The sequence below is a fragment of the Cupressus sempervirens genome, chromosome 2, assembly GCF_028749045.1.
Source record: "Cupressus sempervirens isolate cs-2001-9-10 chromosome 2, ASM2874904v1, whole genome shotgun sequence".
NCBI classification, from domain to species: Eukaryota; Viridiplantae; Streptophyta; class Pinopsida; order Cupressales; family Cupressaceae; genus Cupressus; species Cupressus sempervirens.
In genome coordinates, this window is record NC_143119.1 from 766,112,952 (window position 1) to 766,136,987 (window position 24,036).

The 24,036-nt window shown below is 34.7% G+C and overlaps 1 protein-coding gene across 2 annotated transcripts in view; it reads left to right on the forward strand.

Annotated features, from left to right (window-relative positions):
* The window catches only part of LOC149575702 (tRNA synthetase beta subunit family protein), a 194,442-nt gene that overhangs the window by 35,070 nt on the left and 135,336 nt on the right, over positions 1-24,036 (forward strand). For both annotated transcript variants that reach the window (XM_089815469.1, XM_089815470.1), the window contains exons 4-7: positions 3,377-3,506; positions 3,583-3,698; positions 14,155-14,221; positions 19,017-19,058. In XM_089815469.1, coding sequence (XP_089671595.1) covers positions 3,377-3,506; positions 3,583-3,698; positions 14,155-14,221; positions 19,017-19,058 — 355 coding nt within the window. The remainder of the gene's footprint in view (positions 1-3,376; positions 3,507-3,582; positions 3,699-14,154; positions 14,222-19,016; positions 19,059-24,036) is intronic.

The following is a 24,036-nucleotide window of genomic DNA, read 5'->3' on the forward strand; positions in this document are numbered from 1 at the left end:
TCTGCGTGACAAAATCTTTGTGTTGTGTGTTGATTGAGTATGTGATGTGTAATGATCACAGATGTTAGATTTGCTTATAGTTATTCAGCGTTCAGTTACTAAGTTTATGCATGCAAAGCAAATGATAATGTTCAAAGGTTGAAATTGTATTCAGATAAAAACTTTAAGAGGTACTGATTCACCCCCCCTCTCAGCACCTCATTTCCAACACACTCAACTCGAGCTTGAACTCAACAATCTCTTAGATCCACACAATAACTTCAGCACTCCTACATTGCTGATATCTAACCTGATTTTGATACCATGTTAAGTTTTTGCCCATAATCAAAGATAAATAGCAATAAGAAAGAAAAAAAATAGGTACAAGAGATTATACTGAGAAAACCCTTCCACTTGAAGGGAAAAACCCAATTGGCTTGATACAATGTATCTAAAGAATAGAGAGATTCATCATTACGCCACAAACGGATACAACTCTTAATATTTTTATACACATGCCTCTTCGCATGACACATGTATTGAAATATTATCTTAAATATTATTACAATGTCTTCTTCAGCTGAAGATGACCATAACAGTCATTTAAATTTTGTAAAAACAGAGATAAAAATCTCTATCGCAGCTACAATCTTCGACACCACAAACATCCCTTCTTTGTGGGATATGTCTCATAGATGTCCTCCATGAGGTAGTGTTGGTGGTGTCAGGATGGCAGGGGAATGTCTCCTGAAGTCCCCTCATCCCAGGGTCTTCCCTGGCCTGAAAATAACTGGATTTTTAGGGTGTCATGTCCTTTTGCAATGCATTATTACAGTGTTTTTATATCTTCTCTCATTCTGGAACTCTCTAACAATGGAAGCTTCTGGAAGTTGTCTAATCTGCAGTGCAGCTCCCAAACATTCAACAGTGACCTTTGTATGCCAAACAGGGAACTATCGTCTTTCACATTGCAAGGTTGTTTGCTCCTCAAAACTCTCTAACAGTGGGAGCTTCTTGGCTCCCTAACGTTCAACAGTGACCTTTCTATGCCAAACAGAGAACTATCATATTTCACATTGCAAGGTTGTCTGAGACATTTATTGAAATATTATCTCAAATATTATTACAAATTTCTTCTTCAGCTGAAGATGACCATAAAGGTCATAATGGTCATATTTCTATTTCATAAAAACAGAGATAAAGATCTCTATCGCAGCTACAAGCTTCAACACCACAAGCATCCCTTCTTCGTTGGAGATGTCTCGTAGGTGTCCTCCAACAGATAGTGTTGGTGGTGGCTGGATGGCAGGGGAATGTTTCCTGAATTCCTCTCATCCCAGGGATTTCCCTGGCCTGGAAAGAACTGGATTTTTAGGGGGGTCACTTCCTTGTGCAATGCATTTTTATACAGTGTTTATATATCTTCTCTCATTCTGGAACTCTCTAACAATGGGAGCTTGTGGAAGTTGTCTATAAAATCTACAATGTGACTCCCTAACATTCAACGGTGACCTTTGTATGCTAAACAGGGAATTATCATCTTTCACATTGCAAGGTTGTTTGCTTCTCAAAATTCTATAACAATGGGAGCTTCTGGAAGTTGTCTGTAAAATCTGCAATGTGGCTCCCTAACATTCAATGGTGACCTTTGTATGCCAAACAGGGAATTATCATCTTTCACATTGCAAGGTTGTTTGCTCCTCTGACCGTAGCATAGCACAAGGCATAGCCACTTGCATTTACTTTTTTGTATGCATGTTCAGTGATTGTATTATTAAAAATAGAATCCCTTAAATGGTCATTGTTATAGAGCCATTTGCATATGAAAAATTCCTTTGAATCTTCTTACAGCTCAAAATGTGGGCTTTAACCAGATAACAATGCTTTTTGTGTACATTTTTCTATGCAGGTAACTCATATTCCCCTTTTTCTTTTCCTCAATTGCTATACTGAGTAGTCAGTATAATGCTAGAACAGCTGCGGAGTCACGGTTTCTGTTTTTGGGATTACTATGTGCTTTCAAAGAGTTATCCCAGAATCATGCATCTCAAAATGAATACTAAGAACCTATTTGTTAAAAAGCTTATATAGAATAGTTGTGATTCTCAGCTCACTTGGACTTCTCGGAATTTTTCATTGATATAAATAAGATTGTATTATATTTTGTCTTTATGATTATTAAAGGAATTCTTGGATGCTTCTTTTCAGTTACATTAAGCTATATAGAAATCTAAATCTTCAATATACTTTGTCATTCATTCCCAAAATCTAGGAATTATTTTTTCTTCTCCAAAATCAAGTCATTCCAGTCCTTTCTCCCTGCACCTTGTAGAAACACTAATAACAAGTAGATTGTAGAGTTTGTGCTTTAGGATGTACAACCATAGTAGATATTTCAGTTGCACATTTAGGTTTCAGCAAGACCAAAAATCTACAATTGGTCCAGCAAGAGAATGGTACGTCTTGGTGCCAATTTTCCAATTCTATAGCAATTGCAAGAGGTTCTCAATGCATATAAATATAACTAGATTTGGTAGTGGAAGATGCTTGATTCATAAATAGATGGTATGATAAGCTGTCATTTTCCAAGGAATTGCAAGAGTTTCTCAATGAATGTAAACATTAAAAATTTGGCCTTGCTACATACCTCATAGATTATGATAGGGTCATACAGTGTGCTTTGCTTATGCCCACTTTTTTGAATACACTATAGACTTTGAGTTTGCCAATGTGATTTTATATCTATGATGTCTCTTGCTTAAGTGAAGAAGCAGGAACTCTACACTAAAATGAGATTGCATTAAATTCATATTCAGATGATTGCATTCTTTTTATCCTGCTATCTTATTAAACCTTTAAGCGAAATACTTTTTGATTTTGTTCTCTGTAAATTTTATGTAAATAATAACTTGGAAGTACATGAAGTGCTTGAATTTCAAGTGTTTTTGTCGCCATAAGATTATTGACAAAGCCCACTTTTTTGAATACATTATAGACTTTGAGTTTGCCAATGTGATTTTATATCTATGATGTCTCTTGCTTAAGTGAAGAAGCAGGAACTCTACACTAAAATGAGATTGCATTAAATTCATATTCAGATGATTGCATTCTTTTTATCCTGCTATCTTATTAAACCTTTAAGCGAAATACTTTTTGATTTTTTTCTCTGTAAATTTTATGTAAATAATAACTTGGAAGTACATGAAGTGCTTGAATTTCAAGTGTTTTTGTCGCCATAAGATTATTGACAAAGCCTGCCAATATCTCTTTTTTCTTAGGTCATAATAGGTTTCATAAATGTGTAGTTGCTGACAACTGTAGATCACTCTTTGTAATCAATAGGTCCGACACGAGAATTTAAAGAATGCTAACAATGTATTTTTTTCTATTCTTACAGCTATGATCTACTATGCCTTGAAGGTCTTGCACAAGGACTGCGCATATTTATTGGCAAAGAAAAAGTTCCTAACTATAAAGTGACGGATATATCAGTCAAATCTATGCTGAAGATGCATGTTAAACCAGAGGTGAGAAATGGGGCTCAGTTCACAAATTAATGAGTGCAGGAATTGTTGATTTCTTACAGTGTGTTTTTGGTGGCAGACGTCATTGATAAGACCATTTATTGTTTGCGCTGTATTGAGGAATATCACATTTGACGAAGCTAGGTATAACAGCTTTATTGATCTTCAAGACAGGCTCCACCAGAATCTTTGCAGGTACTTGTTTCATCACTAGTTTCTTCATTCCTCCAATATTGGCATCAACTACTCGGTTGAAAACTAAAATTAAGACTGAGGAGTTGAAAACTGAAATTAAGACAGAAATATTTTGTTACAATCTTGTTGGCAATGCTTGTAGTACAGATCTGCAATCAAAACTTTTAGAAACTTTTAAATATTGCCAAAGTTTCATTCCATATCTTAAATACCTAGCTATTTAGAATCTAGATGATGTTATTTTACAACACACCAACTATTTTGAAAGAAGCTTGGGGTCGAACCATCTGGCCTTGGTGCTTTATCTGGATGTAATTGTGTTAATGATAGTTTGATTTCATCCTCAGTAGATGGTGCTATAAACATCTTGAGTTGACAATCAGTGATCAAGGATTAGGTGTTGATCATAACTCTATTTTGGAATTTCAAGTTAGACCCTTTTTAAAATTAATTCTTAATGTGACAACCGTTTTAGCGTGGGGCGAATCCTAAACACTTTGTAATATTTATTTTCTTCTTTGAACCAAACATAATCTGGATTTTAAGAGTTGTGCATGAACATTTTTTGGGGATTTTCTTGGAAGATAGCATCTCAGTACATTCCATCCCATATAATAATTTCATTGAGATTTGTTATTTCGTCTTATATCTTTTACTTTTCTAATAATATATTCTTTAAATGAGCAGTGTTGTGATATTTCTCACAGGCTTTTCTTTCAGTTTTTAAATATCGAATAAACATTTTTGATTTTTGTGCATCTGTCTTTGGGTGCAGAACATCATAGCTTCCCCATGTTTGTAACAAAATCTGGATCTCAAAGCTACATGTTCTCAAATTTGAAGGTGTTCCTTGATAGCCTGGAATCTTTGGAAAGACAAGTTGAATTGGAAAGCGATCTGATCTTGACACTTAAGTGTAATATGCCCAACAGAATTTCTCAACAATTTAAATAATTTTGTAGGCAGCAACAGGATCTGATGCAAATTTAAAATTAGGACATTTCACCATACATATAACTTCTTCCAACATAACCTGAAATATCCACAAACTTCATGAATTTTACCCATAATTCTAGGAAACTGGTTTGTCATAAAACTTGCATTAATCAAACTTCAGAAACTCCATAAAACCTAACAAAATTGTAACACAACATTGTAACTGCATGCAATAACCCCTAGCCGGCTCGCTCTACCAAATATTTGATATTGCTAATTTTCAAACACAATATTGCAATGTGCAAATAACTTTTTACCACTAATTATGCCACTGGCAAATTCCAGATTAGTCTTTCAATTGAAATCATGTAAATTTATCTCTCCTAACTTTGAAGATTACAATATGGGCATGACATTGGTCTCATAAGTTTGAATAGATGTCAAACTGAATTAATAATAACTTGCGAACATGATATATCAGGCTAATAGCAAATAACAGTAAGCAATGTCCACTTTATTCAACTGCCTTGTATAATTAAAATATGCAAAACCAAGTTTCAATTAAGCTTTTACAACTGAACTATGAACTTGTTAATTCCCAGCTAGGGACAGAATTGCAGCAGCCTTTTTGTTGACTTGCACGCCTATTCACATTCTCCCACACGACCTGTATACTAGCTAGCTTCCAAAATGCCGGGTGAAATGTCCAAGACAGAAGGTAGATTTTGACGCCCAGTTGCAGTAATAGTGGCGCCCAGCAGATATAACAATGACCTCCAATATATTCACTCCTCTTAGCAAAATATTGTATGCACACCTGGCCAGAAATCAGACATGAAAGTCGCCCAGTTTTTTGTGGGAATCAACGTCACCAACAGGAAATGGGCATGTGCAGATTTGAGACAACATTCAGCAGCAGGGGTGTTAAAGGGCAATCCCAACCTCCAGAAAGTGGTGTCACAGCCTGCTCAAACTATTGATTCCTGTAGATGTGAATTTCAGCCACATAGCAAGAAATGGCAGTCACAAATACCCAGATTGATTCCTTACTTGCAAGCATGAATATTATGATAAAATAATGAATGTGTTCTTAAACAAAGATCATGAATGATCTATATATACAAGATACAAGAGAATGTTTCTATAACGAACAAGAGAGAGAAAATATAAACATTCTTGTAGAGTGAAAAATAAATTTTCCATAACTACGAGTTTATGGAAACATTACAAAAAGAGTGACTATTAGAAAAAGACGGAAGATAGAGAAAATATAAACTCTATAATATTGTGATGCCCTCCCTTAATGATCAATCTATCTTCAAAAAACAGAAATTTGCATGTCCTCAAAAAGCATAAAAGGTAGCCTCGGGTTGATCAGAGAGATCTGTATATTCTGCAATGTTGGTCTGTGGTAGCATTGGCTGTAGTAGGATGAGTCTCGGTATGCAAAACAAGTGCCTCAAGGCAATGGTACTTGAAGATCATCATTATTCTCCGCTTCCAGGTGTTGTAGTTCTTTCCGTTAAATCGCTGACTGCCTTCCATCATGAGACTGGTAAGAGATGCCATTGCACGCTTTTCAATGAAAAAATATGAAAAATCTGAGATGGCATGAATTTCAAGACAAATTGACAGAAGACCTAGAAAATTTGAAGACACCCGAATAAGAGCTTGGAAAACCCACAAAGAATATGAAATTACATTTTGATTCTATTGGCTAAAAAATTAAGGCACAAAAAACGATGCACCTAGAAAAGCAGAGAACGACCCAGTTGAGATATGCAAAAACTCACTAGAATCTGCAAAAAGTTTTTAAAACCAGCATGAAAAAAGAGAGTTTCGAAAGAAACCCTAGGTGTTTTTAAAAAAACCAGAAAAAGTCATGGTATTCGAAACTACTGGACGAAAATCAGAGACAGAGGGTTCAAAACACCCTAGACACCGCCCTTTGCAGAAGATGTGCATAAGACTTCATCTCGAAAATGCCTAAAAGCATGGCCACAAAATTTGAACACACTAGTAAATATTTTGAAAATTTTGAACTAATAATTTCAAATTGAAATTAAAATTTTTCGAAGAGACTAGGAATTTGCTCTGATACCATACTACGGTAAAATAATGAATGTGTTCTTAAAGAAAGATAATGAATGATCTATATACACAAGATGCAAGAGAATGTTTCTATTACGAACAAGAGAGAGGAAATAGAAAGTTGTTCATTATAGAAACATTCTTGTAGAGTGAAAAAAGAAAGTTTCCATAACGAACATAAGGAGTTTATGGAAACATTACAAAAAGAGTGACCATTAGAAAAGATTAAAGAGAGATAAAATAGAAACTATCTAATATCGTAATAATAAATTGGTGTATGAAATTCATACAATTTTCTTTCACAATCTTCACAATTATCCTTAGTTATAGACAATATAGTAGGAGAGAAAAATAGTTCAGATCAAACAATTCACAATACCTTAGCTATGAATTGCCAAACACTTCTCAGAACCTCAGACTCAACCTTTATACTTCAGCAAGGGCAACAAAATTTAGAACCTCAGAAAAGCCACAGAGGCAACAAAATAAATAAATATTCAAGCGTTCTTTTTCTAAAGAAATGAGCTCATATTTATAATCCCTTGTTGACAAAAGTTTCACAAATGAACTCAACTTCAGAAACTACAAAAGTTTCCCAAAAGAACTCAACACTTGAAACTTTTCAACACAACTCTTTTAGAATCATCTCTTAGTATCATTATTACAATAATTTTTTTTTTTTGATAGGTAACATTTATTTATATTAATTAAAACAATGATTCTTACAATAGTGTGTCATAGTGTAAAGAGGACACTATACAAATCCTCATGTAACCCCCATTAATAAAAAAAGTTAATGCATACCAATAACTAAAAGGAATTAACACCTTCATACTATTCCCAACCCATTACATTAAGTGAAAGCAAAAACTAGTAGAGCCACTAGACATCCAGAACAAGACCCTGCCAACTCAAAACTTGAACCAGGTTGCAACTTCCTCCTTGGTGAAATTTGGAATGGAGAGGTCATCCTCCACGGAGCCCTGTTGCCTTCCAGAGCCACTCGTTTTCGCCTCCTTTGCTAGAGACACGTCAACTAACATCCCTGCTTGCATGGGCTCCCCAATAGCCTCGTGTCTTCCCTTGCCCAACTGGTGTCTCAACGGTTCTCCAGGTGGTCGCACACTCTTCCTTGGTGTTGTTTTCGCAAAACCCTTCTTTACATCATCCAACACCTAGATCTTTTCTTGTAGAAATTTGACCACCTTCTTCCATCCTTCGGCCGCTTTTGGCATGTGTACCTCGGGGGGTTGTAGACGACCACACAACTAGATGTTGCAATGATGAATCACCACCTCCAATCAACCTCCACGGTTCCTACCCCATTTCAAGCTCTTCCCCCAGCTCGGCCTTGTCAATGACCTCATCGACTCCCAATAGCCATTGTAGGTCAATACATGCAGCGATTACCCTTCAAATTTCTTATTTTGTCTCTCCGACGAGCAGTGCCAGAGCCACAAAGGGGGGTATAGTGTCCAGATTGGTCCTCCTTCTCTAGTAGGAATCCAAATATTTTGGGTTGAATATCTCCATAATGTCGTTCATGAATTCTTGGTCTTCGATGAGAAATACATTCTTCAGTCACCTCATTAAAATTTTCCCTTCATATGCCTGTGTTTGATTGTTTGACTCCAATGCAAAGTTGGCCTCCATTTTTGAAAACTCTGCTCAATTGCTTGTGAAAAAAAAGACCCCTCCTTGCTTAAAAACTTTCCCACGAAAGATTTGGAAGCCCACTTTTCAAAATCTTGATGAGTACATATCCTTTGTCATGCGGAGAGGATTACTTGCTCATGAGTGTCCTTGATAGCGCGGGTTAATAATTGAAAGTCACTCCTTCAAAAAGGATGTGAGTGGACATAATGCCACTTAAGAAACACCATCCTTAATCAAATTTAAGAAGTCCAAAGTCTTTAAAAATGTCGTTCTGGTTCCCAAAGGGGGCATTCGCTCCCAAGTTGGCCAATTTATATGCCACTTTATTTACCTCCCTGTAGATATGAGATATCCTGAAATCCTCAAACTCCGTCAAGAGGCACTTTATTTGGTTAATGTGCTTATCGAGATGCCATAACTTCAATTTGCCTTTCTTTATCCCATTAATGATAATCTCTGAATCTCCTTCTAGATGCACTCGCTTGATACCCAGCGTGACTCCTAACATTAGAGCCTCTTTTGCTGCTTTGTATTCTGCCACATTGTTGGCCCCATCCCTTAGTCTTTTAGCAGCAAGAGCTAGAGAGTTGCCTTTATGATCTTGTGCGATACATCTGCATCCACATATGACCAGATTTCCTCAGGCATCCCCATCAAAATTTATTGTTATCCATCCTTCCTTTGGTGGTTGCCAAAAACAACTCTCCTTTCTTTGTCGAGGATTAACCCTTGAAGGCCCATTAACAGGCATGATTACAATAAATTATTATTATTATAAGAATGCAACTTTAATAATTAATAAATAATTAAGAGCTCATGCAAATTACCACATCCGTTGTAGGTGACAACCTACTGCCAAAAATAGGCTTACTAAAATAGTAAGTCCACAACTAAGACCCCCGAATCACCTTGTTAGCTCATGAGGGTTGCTATGATGAGCTAACTCTAATAACTGCATAGACTCGCCAAAAACGAGGACATTACATTGCACCAAATGACCTCAAAATGCTTCCAACTTAATACAATTATATAATTGTGATCTTTGCATCAAATATGATTGTTATTACAGTTATTACAATGTCAAGACTACAGTAACCCTGTGACACAAACAATAATTCTTATCCTGCAAACCCACATAAGACCAAACTAGCTGAATCACATTACTCTTCTCAGCTCTGTTGTAACTTGTGATTGAGATCACCCTCATGTACCAAAGGGGTTTTGTGCTTCGATACCTCAACCACATGGTCATCATCAACTGACTGCCATCTTCTTCGGGTTTCTGTATAGAAGTCACTTGAACACTATGTGCTCCGGCAGATAAATTGACATAAGACAAGATGATTCTCCAAATGTAAATTTCACAAGTTTTCCATTTTGTAACCCAAACTTGGGAACCTATCCCACCCCTCATTTGGCACGGAGAACGAATTGAAATAACCCTTCAAAACCGTTAGCTTAATCCTAAATGAACTATTGGGTCTAAAATTTAATTATAAGTTACATAACAAAGCTCATTTAAATTTGAATGATTTATCTGTGAAATTAAATTAATATAAAAGATGACATGACAGGAAGATTAGAATACATTATAGGGACTGGGTGGGTTGTAAAAGACAACCTTTTTTCTCCAACGGGGATAAGTTCGTGCTGAAATCTTCTCTATGAATGAATGAATGGAGGAGTTTTAATGACGTGCATGAGACCAGCGGTCTAAGGGACTGAAAGATGAACATGTTAATCTGCCTGCTGTAATTTATCTTCTAATGATCAATTCCTTTGCCAAGGAAATCAAGATGTTGGAAATCTGACTCTTCCCTTTGTTTTATTCAATATAGCTTGTGGGAACATACCACTTAATTAGGACAAGGGAAAATTAGAAGAAAAACTTGCTACTTTACTTACCTACAATTTCTATTACAAGAAAATTAAGTCAACCAAAGAAGTTAAGGCCACTCGAATACTTAGACTACCTAAAGAATTATCCCGTAAATATAAAATTCCATTCCAAAGTTCCATCCTTGTAGAAGAGAAAATACATCTTTGGAGTTGATCTTTGTTTCTTGTATTAGGAATATATCAGACGTCGATATTAGAAAATACATCTTTTGAGTTGATCTTTGTTTCTTGTATTAGGAATATATCAGACGTCGATACATCTTTTGAGTTGATCTTTGTTTGCCAAGGAAATCAACATGTTGGAAATCTGACTCTTCCCTTTGTTTTATTCAATATAGCTTGTGGGAACATACCACTTAATTAGGACAAGGGAAAATTAGAAGAAAAACTTGCTACTTTACTTACCTACAATTTCTATTACAAGAAAATTAAGTCAACCAAAGAAGTTAAGGCCACTCAAATACTTAGACTACCTAAAGAATCATCCCGTAAATATAAAATTCCATTCCAAAGTTCCATCCGTGTAGAAGAGAAAACACATCTTTTGAGTTGATCTTTGTTTCTTGTATTAGGAATATATCAGACATCGATATATCCATTTGATGTGTGATTAAATGTCTTTTGTTACTTGTGTTTAACTCCCAAACATACTCATTGATTGCTTAAAATCATACTATTTCGTGTGCAATTTAACCTCATTTGTCCCTTATCTGATCCTTCGGCGTGCCAGAGTTGTTTATTTGATTTCCATTTTTTGCCTCTCCTTTTGTTATCTTCATAATCAGGGTTCTCTAACAGTCTATTGATTTTACTTATAAAATACCTTAGTTATAATCCTCTTTTTGTGATTTTGAATCTTCTTCTAGACACCCTGATTTTTGAATTTTCGATATCCTATCTTCAATTGTGGGGGAATTCAAAATATCAACATTTTTTGGTATGGTTGAATTCTAATACTAGAGTTATATCAAATAATTATTATAAGATACTGCTTGATTCATGTTGTATTTATCTTTTTCACGGTTGCATCTTCTATTCTCTATATAAGGAGATGAACCTCCTTGTAATTGAAATTCTTCTAATAAATAAATAAATAAATAAATAAATAAGTATATATATATATATATATATATATATATATATATATATATATATATATATATATATATATATATATATATATATATATATATATATATGTATGTATGTATGTATGTATATATGCATTTATTAAGTTTTACAAAAAGGCATCAGAGCAGGGAATTACATGAAAAGAAGAATTGTTCACAAAGGTTTCAACTGGGATATTCACAACCAGCTTTATTAACAAAAAACGTGGCTTCCTCTTCATGAATTGATCACCAGGGTTTTGTAAGTTGAAAAACCACACAAGTTTTTTCAGAAAAAAAATGCAAAGGTATGTGATTTCTTTAAAGAAAAATTGTACTGTTTCTGGTCTCAAAACCATGCCTTTCAAAAAAAACGTAGCTCTAAGGAAAAAATATCACGAGCTCCTTGGATTGGAAAAGACATGCTTGTTATTAAAAAGAACACACCATTCTTTTTAAGGGTTTTAGAAGTCGGAAGCACACATGTCTACCAAGAAATGGTATGGTTTTTTATTTTGGTTTGAAGGTTGCATTAGCAGAAAAAAATCTGCAATTTATTCAAAATTTTGAGTCATTTTTTGCTTGTGGTTAGTGTTTAAAATAGTTGTTTAAATTCCACAGCAAGGGTACATGTCAATTTAAGGCTTTTCCATAAACTTGAAGCTAGGGGTATCCCAGTCTTACTATAAGGTAGGAATATTGTTGATCTTTTATGCAAATTAGTGCCCTAAAGTTTTCAAAGTTTTGGCTAGGAGGTATTAAGGTTTGAAAATGTTCAGCTTTATTATATTTTTTGAAAAAGGAAGTTCTGTTGGATAAGTTATTTTGGTTTCAACATCCACACTTGGCAAATTAAAATCCAGATGCAATGATGCACAAGAACCTGTGGGGAATAGTTAATAGAAATAAAACACTTCTTATAGGTGCTAGTAATGTATTGGTATCGTAGAACAGAGATGATAAACCCAAAGTCATTATTGGTCTTGCCCACTCTGATTCTGAGTTACATCTTGTAGATTTGCAAAGCCATATAAGGAAATTTGGAAGAATTTGAAATACACCACCTGGAGCAGCAACAATTAATACAAATTTTTTAAAGCCACATGAACAATCTTTTGTTTGTCAACTAGATGTCAAGAATTTATGTTTAAAAAACCAGGGACTTTGAACACAAATGAGCCACAAAAATCCCTAATCATGAACAAAGACGTCTATTAGTTACATATCAGAACAGTTGCAGAAATGACATTACTATGAATGTGAAACCCTACACAGGTTCTGGAAAAAACTCCTGCAAAATCATTCCAGACTAATTTCAAATTTTTTTCAGTTAAGAAATTTTAATTTTTCCAAAAAAATTATCTGGCTCTGATACCACATTACACAGGTAATTGGTAAAAAGTTAAATGAATGAATGAGACGTTCATTTATAATTTATAAAGGTGTTTCTATTATGAAACAATTGTTAGAATTGGAAACATTCTAATAACAAAAGAATCATTAGAATTAGAAAGAATCTAATATTTAAAGGATTTACAATATTGATCATTAAATAATAATAATCAAGATATTGTGGAGATACTATTTTAATAGCTAAAGCTATTTTACCAAATAGGTTCTCTTCAAAATTCGGGAATGTCATCTTTACTCTTAGTCAACTTTCTTCTAATAGTTTGGATGATACCATTTCAGCTCAACTAGCTGAAGAAAAGAGAACTGTTGCAAGAGATACAAAAAGATGATCCTCAAACGGTACTACTAGAAGATTCAATAAGGACAAAAGAGGGACAGAATGCTACTATTGAAAGAGAATGAATCTCAGAATTTATAGCAACCACTTCCCTTGTAATGATAATTTAAAAAAAAATAGAGGAACATTAATATAATAAAATTAGTCAATATGTCTAGATTCTCAACTGGCAGCTGAAGTTGAACTTCACAGGCCTTCTGTGTCCTACCTCTCTCATTGGTGCTTTCTGGTATATTCAAAAGTAGAAGTTTACATGTCATGCACTAGATAGATTTTTTTTGTAGAAAATGTTTGGTATTGCTTAGAAGTCGAGCTATTGACAATGATGACCTATGTTGAGAGCACAAGTTTGCAACTTTCCTAAGATGATGAGTTGTCTTGAAAAAGCAAGGTAAGTCTCACAAAAGACCATGGTCCATTCTATTTTTGGCAATACACACTTTTTTATTCATGTTGAAGGTAAGGATTAACAGTTATTAATCTTTTGCCCAGTTAAAAGACAAGCTGATATATCATTGGAGTGGTATCATTTAATAACTGATTTTCCTTTTTAATGTTACGAGAATGCGGTTATAGCATTATATGGAGTAGTATTTGTGATGTTATGGATGATTAGCATTCAGTCTTAAGTTTCTGGTCCTCTGTTTTAACTTCCTGACTATTTCATAAATGATAGAGGCTTTGGGTCAGAAATTTAATATCTTAGCATTTTCAATGTGTTTGTCATCTTTGAATTTGAAAACTAATCCTTTTTATAAATATTTAACCTCAGTAATGGGTTGATGCTGAACTTGTAAGTAACTTCATGAGAGTCACTGCGCTATTATTACAGTCAGCAAGGATGTGTACTTGTCTTTAAAAGTTTTAGTATATGTATTTAAGCTGCAGCAAGAATGATGCTGCCATTTTTATTTTTTGGTTGCTTCATACCTTGTCATAGCTGTTAGTTAGAATTGTGTTGCAATTTTATTTCATTTACAGAATGTAAAATTTCTCTCTGTTTCCTCTTATACAGGAAGAGAACCTTGGTTGCAATTGGAACACATGACTTGGACACGTTACATGGACCTTTTACATTTGAGGTAAAATTCTGCTTAAACATCTAGTTTGGCTCTATTATGGTATTCTGTCACTAAATGTTTTGCCTTGTATGCTTACCTGCTTATCAGCAATTTTTAAATGAGAAAGAAACCACAAAAATTGAAATCATCAGAAATTAACTATATCTAGTAACCATAATTCAATAATTTTTTAACTGAAAATGCATGAACTATTATCCGAGCAAATATCTTGCTGATGAAACAATTACCAAGATCTTCTAGATAGAATGGCTTCTATAAGCTCAGTATATTATTGAATAATGAAATTGAGATATTTTATCTGTTGATTTCTGTAGAAGGGGCGATTTTGGAGGTCAGGTGGCCATCTTCTTTTGTTGTAATAACCTGTTTGTTCTTCGAGTTTTAAATAGAATACTTTATTAATTGCTCAAAGATGAATGTATATACACCCAAAAAGATTAAACATCTGCAATGTAAGTAATGGCTTCACAGCTGATGTTAACTCTGGAACTACAAAGCACAACTGGAGCAAAGACCACTTCTATCTACTTAAAAGTCCCTATTTGCTGGTTCTGATTTGCAGATTCAATTCATGGATCCAGCAAATTATTCCTGGTTTTGGGTTTGTCCATACAAAAAACATGTAAACATATGTTTACATTTACAATCTAAAAGCAGTAAACAAGTTTAGAGTACAACATAGCATCAAGCTGATGTTAACTCTGGAACTACAAAGCACAACTGGAGCAAAGACCCCTTCTATCTACTTAAAAGTCCCTATTTGCTGGTTCTGATTTGCAGATTCAATTCATGGATCCAGCAAATTATTCCTGGTGTTGGGTTTGTACATACAAAAAACATGTAAACATATGTTTACATTTACAACCTAAAAGCAGGAAACAAGTTTAGAGTACAACATAGCATCATATAATTAACAAAACCACAATGAACATGAATACCTTTTAAAATATAAATGATCAGATAAATATTAAAATATTAAATCGAGTTCAGCAATCAGTTCTCGGCGTCAATTGAATGATCTAAATTTTCATTATCATCATTGACATTTGATGATGTAAGAAGTAGGACAAATTGAAAAACCACAAGTATTGCTGTAAGAACAACCCCTCTTCTCAAATTCTTTTCACAAACTTTTTCACCTGTTCAACTACTAAGACATTCTGTCAAACATTTGTTTGCAGATGTAAACACATGTTTTTTGAGTTTCTGATTTGCACAAGTACTGATATTCATTCAAAAAGTCTGAGCAGATATTATCTCTGAGTAAAATTGAGGCATTGTTTGAAGAGCAAGTTTATTACATGAAAGTAACGGTACAACTAAATTTAGAAACTGATAGTACAATTCAGTGTTCCTTGCAGCAGAATCAACTCATTATTTTACATCCAGTTGAGAAAGTATTTCAATGACTTCCTCAACAAGCAAATAAAATTACTAAGAGAGCCTGATCTGTTGTCCCAGTTGAGCCATAATGCCATACACGTCCAGTGGAAGAGAAAATATGATTTATCTTTCCAACTAGCTCCTCAATGGAACACCATTCTACAGTTTGCAGTCTAATGAGAGATTTAGATTGTTGACAGTGCCAAGAATGCCTCACGGATTTAGCAACACCCGAGCAAGCATATCACCTGTACTTTGCATATTAAAACATTTCCAGGAAAAAGTATCTAGAATGAATGCTTTCCGTGGTGTACGATAACTTCCAGAGAGCACCAAACAACTCAGCCAGTAAAGAAACCCGGGTTCAAGAAAGCTTGTAAGTTCCTTATCTTCACACCAACAAGGAATGCAGACACCATGCCTCACTCAGCAATTCAAGGCATAGGCATGGCATGCAACACAAGTAACCTCTATTAATATACAAGCAACAACTAAAGTTGACTTGGCATATGATAACCACATCACACAAACCTCTGAATTTTTCAGTATGCCTGTGTAAGGATCCCCACGAAACTTTTGGTTCTCATGGCTGGAAAGTTACCCAGGAAGCATATATCAGAATCCCTCAACAAAATGACGGTATGGCTCACACCTATCAGAATGAAGGCCCACAAAATTGATCTAATCCACACCAAAAATACTCCTGTGGTCAAAACTGATTAATTCTTTGTTTCCGATAAATTGCACTCCCCTTTATTTTTCACGGTGATAGTAGAAAGGAATATTTCATATTCAGCGCTAATACTCTGCCTTTAATACCATTCAGACATGGGTCACACTTTGTCTCCAAGTCCTTTTTGTTCGTTTGAAATATATTAATCTGTGTATGAGGACTAGTCGCTGGCTTCTAACAATTGTCAAGCTTCTGTCAAATATATATTTTCCCTTGACTTCAATTATTTCCGATATTTGGAAATAGCAGCCAATGTCAGAGGGGAAGTTTTGCTATGAATATCAAGATCAGAATACTGCTGTAGACTCCTGTCAAATATATATTTTGGATGCATAAATTCCACTGAACTTATTATGTTTAGAATATAATAACTTTATTTCTCAAATAATAGACAGAAGTAATTTATCATTATATTTGAAAAACCTTTGAAATCTGTCTACACACACACCCACAAGGCTGAAACTGAGATGGTATGACTCCATTCCATAACTGAAGTGCTTATTGGTGGCGAAAAATAATGTGGTTGCTGTGCTGTTCTGGTGCCAATGAGTTCGCTGTCCAGTCCCAGTACATCCTGCTCTATTTTTCCTTTTCTGTCATTTTAGAATTAAAGTTTCTTATTCCTGATTTCCTTTTCCAGATCCATTTGGTTCAGATTTTTAAAGATGCACTTTCAAAAAACTTATTATTTGCAGAGAGATTTTTTCAAAGAGTTTGTTTTCTTGGTTCCATCTTCGCATATGCTCATCAACTCATAATGTTCACTTCCGTGCAAACATTGACCATTGTACTTTTCTTATCACATTTAACTGCAAAACCCAAGGATGCAAAAGTGGCTGCATGGCGTGATAATTTTTGTTTTATTATAAATAATCTCGAACTGTAATTCACAATCACATTGATATATGGGTCATCACAATGGAGTATGGAGCAGGTTAGAGAAAATATAGGTTTGGGAAAAAGGGAAATGTCTTACATTGCCCTATTACAGCAGGGAGTTAGGATCTTTGACTCTTTGGGAATATGCTGAATATGGAGAATATTTGGAAGAGCTTGGAGACGAGCCAAAAGAAAGGGGGTGCTGAATACGGAGAATATTTGGATGAGCTTGGAGAGGAAGGTTAACAAAAAAGATCTAGATCGATAAATTCAAGGTTGGATGCAATGAAATTTATTGGCAGCCAGATTGAGTCGGCATCGCCAAGGACAGTCTTAGGCCTATGCCTTTGTTGTCAAGTCTGCAACTTGCTTCCTGTCCCTCACATGGATATGGAGGGTTTTGTCGGATTACATAGGTCTGGTTAGCTTCATCTACAATCACTTTCAATCTCCATGTTTTGACTTGATCCAATTTATTGCATAAAAAATAATCCAGTGATCTCCTTCAACAATTAGTTTTGGCCTCTTTCTTAGGACTGCAATTTGTTGTCCTTCAGATAGAGCTACATCTTCAGCATATATTTTAGTGTTTAACACTAATTTGTGGATGAAAAGTAGGTTTTGTTGACAAGAAGCCTTGGAAATATTCCATCCAACCAAGCCTTGGAAAATTTCTATCCAACCTTCAAGAGTTAGATTTCCTTTGTCTGCACCAAGAATATTCAGTTTAATGTGTTGGTGTTGAAGAGGGTGCCCTTTGGTCAGTGTTATAACTCTTAACCTTCTTGATAGTGGAGCCAGTGGTGGGGTCTTGCATATTAAGTTAAATAGTTTGTTAGGTATTCCTCAAAACCAACATAGCATTGTCTCTCTTTACCATTGGTTTGTATCATTCTTAACAGCATAGTTTATAATGTTGAGGTTTATATGTACTTCCAATCTCCATTAACCATTTTTTGTCACATTTGGACTTCAATATATTGCCTTTATTTTTCTTTCTTTCTTCTGGACAAGTTATTTTACCTCTGTGATGATCAGAAATTTACATAAACTTAATGCCACTACAATAATATTGCAAAATTTATTTCTCATCATATATACACTTTTGGACATAAATGTAATCTCTATTACTGTTTCCTATGCTCTAGCTATTGTGCCTATTTAATAGCCAGACATGTAACATATTTGCAGTCTTGTAAACTAGCATGAATGTAAATTATAATGTTCTTGTGTACTGTTACTGTTTTGCAAGCATTGTTGCCATACCATATTAAGTTTATCCATGTAGAATAGCTTACAGTTCACTTGTGCACTTTCAATCTCAAATTATTTTTGTCACGTTGGACTAGAATGAAATGCCTTTATTTTTCTTTCTTCTTCTTGGCAAATTATTTTACTTCTCTGATGATCAGAAATGTATTTTAAGATGAAATAATATCTCAAAATTCTTTTCTATTATCTATACACTTTTGGACGTAAACATAATCTCTTTTACTTTCTTCTGCTCTAGCTACTGTTCCTATTTAGCAGCCAGATGTAAAATATTTGTAGTCTTGTTTTCTGATTTCGAAAAGTAGCAAGAATGTAAACTCTGACATTCTTATGTACTGTTACCTTTTTGCAAGTGTTGCTGCCATACCATCTTAAGATTATCTCATATGTAGATTACTGTGCAGCTCACTTGTGGACATAAATATAATCCTTTTTACTTCTTTTCTCTTCTCTAGATACTGTTCCTATTTAATAACCAGACATTTATAGTACTTTCTAATGTTCTTGTGTCCTCTTACCTTTTTGCAGGCATTGCCGCCATCCCATATTAGGTTTATTCCATTGAAACAGGTTCATATCTTTAGTTCCTCCTTTGTTTCAAGTGACTTGCTTGACCTTAGCGTTATAGATTAGAAAACAAGTAATTATGATTGCTCTTCTATTTATCAGGTTCTATGAACTTTCCATTACTATAGTGATTCATTTAAGAAATTCTTGATTTTTTAGATGTTCATTAATATTGTGATTTTTTTTTCAAGCAAAGTAGCACACGCTGTCTTCTAAGACAACAGTTAAGAAAGAAAAGGAATGTGATATATAGAGGTAATAGATCTGTTTCAAAAATGAAGAGGTGGACTTAAGATGCACCTAGAAATGAAGGTTAAAGGAAGATCTATTCTTTTTGAGGAGATCCTAATTTTGAGTTTTCTCAATTCTATTTAAGTGCAGTTAGAGAAATGTGTTTTAGATTGCTATCTAAAAACTAAAATATGTGAAATATCTAAAAAGTGGATTTGTTCCTTGATGCCTTTTATTAGGGATTTTAAGTTTACCTATTTCAGGGATTTCAATTTTCAAAAAATTCTAATTTTCTAGTTGTACTTGTTTGGTATCCTGGTTGCTCAAGTTTTCCCTCCTATTGAAGCTGAATGTCAAGGAAACTGTCACAAATCTTAGTATAATGGAAAAAGAGTAAAATTAAGTATACATTGGATGCTTACTGGATCAGATTTACAAACGGCTAACGTTAACTCCTTTGCAATAAGGAAACTAAATTATAACAAGAAAGGGAAGATTGGGTTATAGATTTGAGTGAAATAAGTGTGTGGAATTATATGACTTTGTATTTAGTTCCATTACTTTTCTCAATGTCAGTAGTAATATGGCAAATGTTTGCCTGAGACATTGAGGGACGAAAACTGGACAAATAATTTTTTTGTGATATAAACGTGACATAGTTGTAGAAGGTGCCATGGCAAAGTAAGATGACACAATTGAAATGCTTACCAGTGGTCTAATCATAATGATACAAGTGGAAGACGTACTACATCATAGGCCTAAACATCACGATTGACTCAGAGAATGAGATTGAGAAGATAATTGATGTTTGCATGCACAACAACAGACCTGTGTCCCTCAATTATTGAGCCATCTCTTAAGATTGCAGGATGTGGGAAAGGAAGAATATTCTACATTAGCTTGGACTTAAGGGATAAATCTAAAGAAACTTAGACTCTTACCAGCCTAAATGTTCCTGTAATAGCTGGAACTTCGTCAGCTGGACTGTAATTTAACAATCTGTTTAGACCTCTCTGACTTTTGGCCCAAGATTGTAGGACATTGGACTTCGGGGTCTGATCTAAAATTTGCACGGCTGCGAGCAAACATTGAGATTCTCATCAGACACCAACACTAAGGGTTTATGGAATTTAGTTGGTCCCATTTGCTTCACCTAGAAGATGAGTGAGAAGATGCATTTTCTATGTTTGATTACATAAATCTAGAATTGGAATACAACCTGAATAAGTTCTACAACCCGAATTGGAAAACATACCCAAAAGTAGATTTTCTATCATCAACAAAATCTGCCTGATATGATTCTGTATAACCAATGAATTGAGTGTCTTGACTTCTGCCATACAAGATCGTAAAATTAGGAGTGCCCTTCACATATCTCAGCAGACACATGGTTGTAATCCCTTTCTGGACTTTCAAGAATTGAGAGATATAGCTCACAACATAGCCGATGTCAGGTCTAGTGGCAGTGATATAGATGAGGATGCCCACTAGTTGCCTAAATGTTACTCATTCTCCACCATTGAATTTGATTCGGCTGCAAGTTTCAGCCCTTTCTTTATAGGTGTAGATGCTGATTTGCAATCAGGCACCTAAAATTTAGCCAACAAACTTTTGGCATACTTTGATGAAGGATTGAAGATTGAAGTATCTGTCTACCAAACCTCTGCACCAGGACAATAATGGAGGTGTCCTAAATTTGTCACGTCAAAAGTTTGACACAAGTTCTGCTTGACCTGCTTGATCAAATGTGCTGCATACCAGTAATGATCAGATCATAAATATGGATGACAAGATTAAGAATCTCACCACTAACATGCTTGACACATGGATTAGTTCGAAGGAATGCATCGAAATTCTTAATGAATCAAGTACTTATCAATCTTGATGTACCATGCATGGGAGGCCTGTTTGAGGCCATAGAGAGATTTTACCGATTTGCAAACTTGATATTCTTTACCAGTAACCTGAAACCAAGAGGTTGAGTCATGTAAACCTCTTTCTGCAAATCACCATTGAGAAAAGCACTCTTGACATCCATCTGATGGATTGGCCATTCACACGGAGCTGAAAGGGCAACGACAAGATGGATGGCACTCATTTTTGGCAGAGGGAGTAAATGTCTGTTCATAGCTGATGCCCTCATTCTGTGAATACCCTATAGCTAATTACCTAAGTTGCCGATTCGGGTTCTGGTTTGGATACGTATACAGGGTTCGGATTTGTGGGTACGGCAATTTTTGCCCCCTTGAAGGTTCGGGTTCGTTCGCATAAGTATGTATGTATGTTAAAAAATTGATTTCAAAAATATAAAAAGAAGAGTGATACTCATAAATGCATAATGGCCAATAAAATTATAAATTAATTAATTACATTACTGATATTGTTTCAAATTACATGAATTACAAATTGGCATCAATCCGATAATAGTTAACAAACATAGCTATGGCCTGGTTTTTACAAATCTATCAACAGTAATGTACTCAGATCTACAAATAAAAAAAATCAGTCTCTGATTTTCAAATAAATTAAAGTAGACTGCTATTTAACTTCTGTTATAAACTAAGTGCCTTACATAGACCAATTTTGACTTGAATAATATTACCAAGCTGTTGCAAGACAATATTTAAAACTTATACAAAAAGCATGTTGATAAAAAAATCAGAAATACATACATAGACTGACCAGTCACCCTGGGGTACTTCCTAGGTGCCCCTGTTCAGTGTGTGTCCTTCACAGAAGGACCCACAAAGAACCCATGAAGTACCCCAAGGGAACCAGTACCAAAACTGTACCAGTACCAGGACCCGGGCCTAAATAGCAGAATCTGGTAACTGAGCTAATTACTGTGCATTGTACTTATCAATTGTGCCATCAGTCTTTTACGTGATCTTATAGACTCATTTATTGCCAATGAGCTTCTTCCTTGGTGGAGGATTGGACAACACTTGTATTGTTTTTAATGAGACATTGACGTTTCTCTTGTTAAATTTGTAGCTTCAATCGGATTAATTCGATTTGAGATACATTGCTGTTATTGGTAAATCATCATTATATATATATATATTATACAAATTATTATTATCAAATATATAAATTAAATGATGATTAAACCTTAGAGACATGTCTCCTCTCTTATTTATTTGAGATCGAAATCTGCATTTGGAACACAACAATAACAATGGCAGTGTTAGTACATTTGCAGAAAATGACCCATGTTACTCAACATGGTATCAGAGCCAAGTTTGCAAGTGTAAGGAACAAATTTTTAAGTATCGATGTGGCAGGAAAAGCCAATAAATTAATCATTTCCATAATAGATTAATACACACGAGAAGAGAACATATTTCTTAGAGTTTGGTGCATAATTATGGTGTGTAAAATATTGAGAGAGGGGGAGAGAAACATTGACAGACGGAATGGGATGGATATGGCAAGCAATGAAACATTGATAATGTTCAGAGAATATTAATACGCAAAGAATATTATATAGTAGGATCACTTACATGGGCCATTGCATATGATGACTTTGAAATATCGTGCCAACAACTCTAGTTTGACCTTATTATAGATTAAGATCCTAATTATCTCCAAACCAGGGTTGTGGTAAACAGGCTATCTACGGTAGAGGCACAACAAGCGAACACAACTCGACTGCCAGCCATAAATTCTGACATAGTAGTTGTAGTATCCAATTCATGCTGAGACAACAAGTTAAAAAAATAAAATCGCAGAATTTGTAGGGTTGGAAATCAAGAGTGCCTAAAGTGTTCAAGTAAAGGAGTCATATTTGAAAGAGACGTCATGGTAAAAGCATAACGTGGAATATATTATCGAGGTTAAGGCTATGAATATTGTGGGATGTGTCCTTATGGTGAGTATGATGAGCAATCCTAATTTGTGCAAGAAAGAGGGTCACGACGCTCATACTGTATTTATCACCACTGACACTTGTATTGTGGAAGGTTGCTAATATTTGGCATTTGATAATAATTCTTGTCATTGGAAATTTTATGGAAAATTGATATTAATTGAAAAAAATCATAAAAGTTGATGGTCCTTGCGAAGGTTATAGTTTGCAGAATGGGGGAGTTAAAAAGATTAACTTTGCTATCAAACATTTCTACCATAGAGGAAAGGATAGGAAATATTAAATGGTCCCTACCAAATGTTAAGTTTGTTGGAGCATGTGACTGAAGAAACCTATAATATTCATTGTTCCAGCCACTTCGCTAATCGAGCAGTCATAACAAAACATTATTCACTCCAGTAATAACTATAGACCCTGTAACAACCACTTTTTCCAAGCCTTAGTTATCAACTAACATCTCAATGAAATACAATACTTATTCACATTCATAGGAGACAGTTATATCAATTCTGTTCATGTAAATGAGATTAACAGTTACAATCACTTAAACGGAAATCTCATAACTAACATTTGAAGATACCATCAATGAATTTACCAAAGAATTTAAAATCTACATACCGTAGAATTTCAAAAATCGAAACCCATCTAGGGATGCTTCTGCAAAACCCAGGTTAGTCCATAAAATACCTCCAAAGGAACAAATAGCTATACTACTTTATCGTATTGCCAAATACCAATATATCATCTAGGGTATCAAATACCACTGTATCTTTTAGGGCGTCAATACCACTGTATTATTTAGAGCATTAGATACCATTGTATCATCTAAGGCGTCAAATACCATTGCATCTTTCCTTTTCTTTCTATTACTAGTTGTGGCAA